Genomic DNA, 7564 nt, shown 5'->3' with positions numbered 1-7564 from the left:
CACAACCGAAATGGTAACTGCAGCGAAAGAAAAACCAAAACCGAGTGCATGATGCATTTTTGCACGCATTCGCACGATCTCTCTCTCGTTCGCTTACCGCCTAGCAAGGACGACCCCAACGCGATCGACGGTCGACTACGCTTCCCTTCACGCAAAGTCTTTCACTTTCATTGCCACAACTGTAGCGATAGGGAACAAGGCAAGGGCAAGGGTATAACCATGCTGGGGAAAGTCATTGACGTCACCGAAGGAAACACCATCCGGACGGATCTGACACGACATCATCGACTGATCGGCCATTGCATCAATCGGTCCGACAAAGGATCGATCAAGCGGTACCTACACCGTACCATCCCATCGCTCAGGGCACACACAATCGATGATGAAACGTACGTCATTCGCGAAAAAAGAAGGTGGAAAAACTAGCCAAACCACAAAAGCGCTTTCCGTACCGGGGTGGGAAAACATGTCCCGTAGTTCAGGGCATGCTGCAGAAAGACGAGAGCAACAACAAAAAAATATAAAGGTAACGCTCTATCGCAATCGACTGTTTGGTTTTCGCGAGGACGATCGACCGATACCGGCCGCGATGAGTGCGGACGAAGGGTAGAAACAACTTTCATCTTTCTGCCCAGCGTGTGTGTTTGCCGATTGCATCTTTATTGCGTCGACCGGATCTAGCCGGATCCGGTGGTCCGGAATTTTTGTCCGGCCATTTCTCCTCGGCCCGGGGTTCATCGAGATCCGCACCATGATGCTACATATGGACAGATGTAAGGACTGTTGGAGGAGAAAGGGAACTGGGAAGGAAAGAGAGTATTAGGAGGGTGGCAAGGTATGCAGCGCTTGTCCGAAACGCGTCGTGATCAACGTGCCAGTCACGAGTGCGAACCGTACTTCCGAAGCGAAACATGTGATGCAATAAATGCGGTATCAACGGTGGTGTGTGCGAGCGGCCACAAATCGGTCGTTTGGAAAGTTATCAGGGCGGTAAGTCGGCGAACTCGCTCGCGCCGATCGAGCTGAGACGTGCACAAAGGGTATATGGGGATTTAGTTTTTTTTTACTATTTATTTATTTTTTGGATCATGGTATATTTGGGCGGAATGTTGTTTCTTGTGCGTTGCTGCTGCTTGCTATTAGTGTTCACTAATTTCATGTAAGGAAAATTTCATTTTACGATACAACCATAATAAGAAAAAGTGTGCTAGTTGCTCAAACCTTACCAGAATTAATATTAATTATTTTTTCATCTCACAAATGCATTTTTCAATGGGCTTTTTTAGGGAATTTTTTTACTGTAGTTTTTATATAAATGTCATCAGTAGTTTTGTAATCAAGAATGAGGTGGATGATGGGGATTTTTTTAAATTATCTCTGTATGTTATCCAAAATCAATCAATCATAAACAAACAATGTTCCAAACGAAACCCCATATCGATCCATCTCTAGTCCACGAACCCTAAAGCACACCATGTTAAACAAGAAACTCTATTTCTATTTTCGTTCGCATCAGTTCCTTTTTGGATGTGAAAATAAAATGCCACCATTTACAACGAATACACAGAATGTGGGTGGATGGGTTGTGGAAAAGAAAAAAATAAACATACATACCTAAGTCGACCTGAATTCCGGATGTTTACAAACGTCCGAGCACTGCATTGATTCATCACCGGATACAACCGTACCAATTGAGTTTTCGAATTCTCCTTTACGAAAACTAACCCACGGCTGTTACCCCTAGCATGCTTGCTTAGGGTTCAAGATCCGGGTGGACAAACTTCGGCCCGTAATCGATCTTCCACACACCCGCATTTTGTTGTTTCGGGAGATCCGCGACTGTTAAACTCTCACTCCGTGGAATGCTTGTCGTCTAATCAGCGGTTCGGTTCCAAAACAAAAGAAACCCCCGGGATGGTGGTTTGATCGCGGTATAGGGCCACTAATTTGATCGTCGTCGAATTTCCGCCCAAAAAGTGTGAAACCTCCGGGGACAACCCGTGCGAATCCTCTTCATCATCATCCATAGGCAGCAGAAGCATATAGAAAAATACTACATTCATACACAAACATGTAAGTGAAGCGACCAAGAATGAACACACGCTTTCGCTGACCAGAAAAGGAACGGAACGAAAAACAACTACAAAAAAACACTCAGTTTCAACGTACCAACTTACAAAAATCAACGAACCCGTTCGCCAAACTGAGCGGTAACAGAAGTAGGAGAATGTAAATATTTGTGAATCGATTCGAAGCTGCCTCCCGCCGGGGGGTAATGGTGAGACGCAAGCAAGCGATGCAAACGTAAGGGACGAAAAAATCGACATCCGGGCTAAACAGCCCCCAATTCCCCACCCCCCTTCCCCCCATTACTGCCACCCCTCCCCCTCCGAGCAGAGCAGAAAGACGAAGAGCAGCTGCCCAGCAAGAAAGAAAGCCCCGAAGAAAGCTTCAACAGCGTGGCCGCCTCGGAAACCATCCCGGACTCTGGAATGGGCTGAGGCTGCAAGGCACCCCTGATGCTGAGCGCGTGCGTCCCAGTGTGTGCGTGCGCAAGCGCCACCACCTTCGCACCCTGCAAAAGAAGAGAAGAGCATAGGCGAAGCCACCCGGACGATTCCACGATCCGCGATCACCATCGCTCAGATCAGGAGAAAAGAGAACGAGACGGATGGCGAACGGAGGCGTGTGAGTGCGATTGAGCGAGTGGGAAACACAGCAGGAGAAAGCGCTACTACGAAGAGAGAGGGTATCGGGCACGCCAGCCTCTTATAAACACCTCGGTAGCGTGTGGAAAATTGTCAATCCGTGTTTAGTTCCGTACCGGTGAGGAGCCCCAAAAACCCAAAGCGCAGCGCTAGTGTGTGTCCTAAAAGCACAGCAGTAACCGTTTACAGTTCGCTTGCTCAACTTTGCCCTAGTGCACGTTCTTACCCGCTAACCTTCCCCACGCACACGTGTTTCACCATGAAGCTGTTAATCTGTGTGCTGAGTGTGTGCGCCCTGGCCGCGGCCCAGGACTTCAAGGAGTGTTTGGAAAAGGATTCGATCGCCTGCCTGCAGCTCACGGTACGACATACGAGTGTGTTTAGCGATAAGCGTTGATGGGGGCGATGTGACCGGGAAATGGGAGAAAAGTGAATTTCAAGGACAGTTGCTAAAACCTGGTGCAGGAATTGTGTGTTGTAATCAAATCGATACGTGGCAGTTTGTGTATTCTGATGGTGAAAATTTGGAGCGATAAAAACTGTGTCGCAAGAAAGGAGCTGACGATTGAATATCTCTGATCGATTGCAGTAGCAAATCAAACAAAACAACACTTTATCCAGTGCTGGCGCAAATAGTGCAGTTCCTCTGTTTTACATTCATCTTGAAAACCATTCATGTTTAGGAGGAAAAGAAATCAACCCGCAATATCATTAAAAAGCGAATTTCCATAGAGGATTTCCGTATCTTTGACTTTTAAAGTATATACCCCCACAACGATTCGATCACGCACTGAGCTGATCAATTTGCCATCCACAAGATGAGACTCCACAAATGTTTCGTCAAGATTGATTACATTTAACTAATTAGACATTAATAGCAACACGTGTAACATTGAAACCCTGCTGCTGACGACAGAGATACTGACGACTGATTTTCTTTCCAGTTCTACCGCAAGGCACGCGACTTCTTCGACCAGCCACAGATCAGCCTGGCCGGTGGCCTGTCGTTCGTTAAGACGGCCGGTCGGGATTCCCGCTCGTACAGCGCCGACAGTGCCCAGATTGAGTCGGCCAACAGTGTGGAGACGCGTGAGGATGCACTGGAGAACTACGTGTTCGAACGCTCGGTCAGCTTCCTGCGCGAGCGCTCGCTGAACCTCGATATGGCCGGTGCTGCCCGCAGCCTGTCCACCGTCATCCCGGAGGAAGTGAAGGGACAGATGCGCGCGATGGTCGCCGAGGCTCGCGGCAAGAAGAAGATCCTGAAGGCGCTCCTGCCCATCCTCGGACTGGTGAAGCTGAAGATCGTCGGTCTGGCCATCTTGGCCCTGCTCGGCATTGCGCTGATCGCCAAGAAGGCGCTGATCGTGTCGGTGATTGCGCTCGTCCTGTCCAAGTTCCTGTTCCTGAAGAAGCTCCTGTCGAAGAAGGATGATCACACCTCGTACCACGGTTCGTCCGGTGGCTGGGAGTCGAGCGGATACGGTGACTACGGTTCCCACAGCCAGCCCGCTCACTCGATCGCCTACGCCGGTCACAAGCCGGTGCGAAAGTAAAGCAGCCGAGCGATCCGTGCAGCAGAACGATCCCTTTAATTTATTAACGCCTAGCGGCCACACGCCGCACGGGTTTGTCACACCTGGAACAACCCCAGGTGTGTCGCCCGCGATCGAGATTAATTTATTAACTTAGCCGATAGATGAGGAATTGATTTGTTCATTTGTTTTGTTGTGACCATGTTTTGCTCTACCGACAGGACCGCTACAGTCCCGCACTAGACACACTCACACACGCACACACTCGCGCACGCACATTTGCAACACATACACGCGTATATTGCACACGCATACCATTTCCTCCTTCATACTCGACCTGAAAGAGGCCCCTTCGATCATGCGCGTGATCGAATCTCGTACCAAACACACACTGATCACTGATCACTCTGATAGCTGCTATTACTATTACTATAACTGCTATGTTTTTACTACTATTACTACTACCTTTGCCAAGGCGATTGCTACCTTCAGCTACCAAAAACGTGCGGCAACGGTCTGTACCTTTAACGTTTAACTTTAAATCCACACTCACCCACTTCGAGCACTATTCTTCGATCTAGTCTACTATAATCCTTACAATCTCGCTCCAATCTACGCGACCAAGGCCGATTGAGGTAATTCGATCCGGCGTCCCAAATCGATATAGAGTTAGTAAGCGGGCCCATCCGGGGGGTTTCGGGGTGGACCGATTTTCTTTACTACAAGAAGACGCACCCCGGACCCGAGCCCGACCAGTTCTCACATCCATCTCTCCACTCACTAGACATTACTATCAACGTTCTTCCCATTCTGCACTTGTTTTTGCCTTCGGGGCTTTGCAGAGCGGCCTGCTTACAGAGTCCGCTTACATCGCAAGCATCCGTTGAGCATGTAGTTTATTTTTTGTTTTGTTTTGTTTTTCAATTAAACCCAATTCTACCGAATTTTGGGTTCTAGTCTTCTAGCCAGCTAGCTTTTCATCTGTACAGACATGAAGTGACGATATGGGTGGGCCGGAGGCATGAGCGCGAAAGCAGACACGAGAAGAAATTGGGGAAAAAGCAGAACCGACTCCGGTTCCGTTGCGCGATTCGCGGACAATTTGTATCCGTGAGGCATTAGCTGATCGCAACCGTTAGCCTTAACTCTCGGCGAAGGGGTGCCTTCCTGGGCATAATTTTGTGTTTTGTGAGCGTACGGTGGTTTGCAATCTGCTTGCCACCTTACGTTCTCACCAACCCCGTGGGGGAAAATTCACTTAACTGTTCACGGCTCCCCCTCAAAGGCAATTATGCTCAGAACCGTACCGAAGGCGGAGTGAATTTCTTCTCCACAGCTTTCACGTTTCACCTTCATCCTTCCGACACAGTCCTCTTCGTGGCCGTATCGTCACTCGATGGGTAAAGGAAATAAAAAAAAAGGCAACCCAGCTACCAAAACCACTCCGACAAACAAGCAGCAAACCAACAGGAACGGAAACGGGAACCTCTTCCGGGAGGATCCCGAGACTACAATCTTGTACGCAAAACGCATAAGCACAAAACAAACAAGAAACCACCACCCCCACCCCGTCATACATAAACCATTGTAAATAAGAAGAGCAAGTGAGAAATGCAAGAGGCAATAAGAGCAGAAATCAAAAGAAATAAAGAAAAAATGTGAAAATAAAGTTACGGAAAGTACATCCAACCAACCGTCGCGAGTCATCCAACTGCAGGTCGCCACAGTTTTGGCAGGGGCTTCCATTCCTGGCCGGTGTTGCTCTATGAGCGCCCGAACCGTGTGGGTGGGCGCTTCTTATGGCAGCGTAAGGAAAGAAATGTCACAGCTTGATCGAGCTCAAGCTCCTTTCACCGCACGGGGGGAAACCTTTCCAGTGTAACGCTCGGTAACCGGAAACGCCACGGCACGCAACATCGCCGCCACATCCAAAGTCACGTTCACCAACGGCCAATCGAAAGCGAAACGTTCTGACCTCATTTCGGGATTTTGCTTGGAAGGGGGCAGTAAGTGGGTGGCAGCGGAATTTACCGCCCCTTTCGGGCACATTAGTGACATTCGTTGGTTCCGTTATTGGGTGACGGCATTCAAATGGGACACATGTTGACGGGTTTTTTGCGTGCACGGAGCCCCGACTACTTGTTTATCGTAGCACGATCATTTCGATAACGTCACGGACTGGTTATGCTCTACGGTAACCCGGTGATGGCCACGGAAAGTGCGTTCGGGATTTTATTTTTGATTTCTCTCCAAACACCACCCCCTTCACGCCTCGTACCTCGAGCGTCCTCGTGTGAGGGATTGATATCGGAATAGAGCAGCAAAAGGTAAAACCGGTCCACGATTCTCATCCCCAGTCCATATAATTTTATTCCACCGTCATCCAATAAAAACCATCGGCTCCTACCGCAACCGCAACGGGTGGATCTGCCAGTGGCCGAGATGCCGTTTTCGGTTGAGAAGTGTGTTAATTGCGTGGGGCCTGAGGATTCCTCTTTTTGTTTTGGCAATTATTACCACTATCTAGCGCTCACATGATTATCTCGATTGCGGGACCGAGATTTATTCTTCGCCCGGAATGCATACCCTGTTCTCGGTCGATGTTTGTAAGCTTCAGCCAATTATTTTCAAACCACCACCATTCGAACGAGCTTTTGGGACGTGGTGCAGTTCTTTGCGTTAGCGATCCGCTACGCGTTGCATTCGGGTTAGGCTTTTATTAATTTATGCTCACCGAACCGAGCGGTTCTGCTAGATTTCGGGAGGATGAGCTGATATAATTTATAACCTCATTTAAACCTCATTTGTGCACCGGAAACAATCGGTATTTATAGACCCTAAATAATCCTTGCCTAGAACGTGGCTATTAATGCGATTCTAGTTTCGAAACGATGCAGTGGAACCGAATGTACCGCAATGAAGCAATTGCTTCACACAAACTGCATACAAGAACTTTTGACCACCCGCGATGAAACGAGAGTAGCTGTGCGCAATTCCGATTATGCTATGCTTTCACCGGGTATCGAGTCACTTGTGTGTGTGTGTATTTTATACATTAAATTGCAAAACTTTCACTTTTCCCAGTCGGAGTTCCGAAGCGATGACAATTCCGGATTCCAAATTGCAAGGAGTAATACATGGAAGGATGCATACCTACATGTGATTGTGTGTTTTTTCGATGGTGTTTCATTTCTCTTCCGTCCCCAACTGCTACTAGTTTGGAAGATTCACTCTGATAAACGGATATTTCCCATTAGAATTCCTTTCTATCGTATACGGATATACCTCCTATAGGGCAGTTTAGTAGTATCTGAATTATTT

The 7564-nt window shown here is 48.2% G+C and overlaps 1 protein-coding gene across 1 annotated transcript; it reads left to right on the top strand.

Moving 5' to 3' along the window:
• The first annotated feature begins 2792 nt into the window (after positions 1 to 2792).
• On the top strand, positions 2793 to 5965 carry LOC125761311 (uncharacterized). Its single transcript, XM_049422307.1, has 2 exons — positions 2793 to 3069; positions 3653 to 5965. Exons 1-2 carry the CDS (start codon positions 2968 to 2970, stop codon positions 4262 to 4264), a joined length of 714 nt encoding a protein of 237 aa, XP_049278264.1. The 5' UTR covers positions 2793 to 2967; the 3' UTR covers positions 4265 to 5965.
• The last annotated feature ends 1599 nt before the right edge of the window (positions 5966 to 7564 follow it).

This window comes from Anopheles funestus, chromosome 2RL (assembly GCF_943734845.2).
Source record: "Anopheles funestus chromosome 2RL, idAnoFuneDA-416_04, whole genome shotgun sequence".
Classification (NCBI taxonomy): Eukaryota; Metazoa; Arthropoda; class Insecta; order Diptera; family Culicidae; genus Anopheles; species Anopheles funestus.
This window is presented reverse-complemented; position numbering and strand designations above follow the sequence as displayed.

Coding starts and splice junctions, on each gene's coding strand:
- LOC125761311 (XM_049422307.1), top strand. CDS start 2,968: ATGAAGCTGTTAATCTGTGTGCTGAGTGTGTGCGCCCTGGCCGCGGCC. Junction 3,070..3,652: donor TCGCCTGCCTGCAGCTCACG/GTACGACATACG, acceptor TTTTCTTTCCAG/TTCTACCGCAAGGCACGCGA.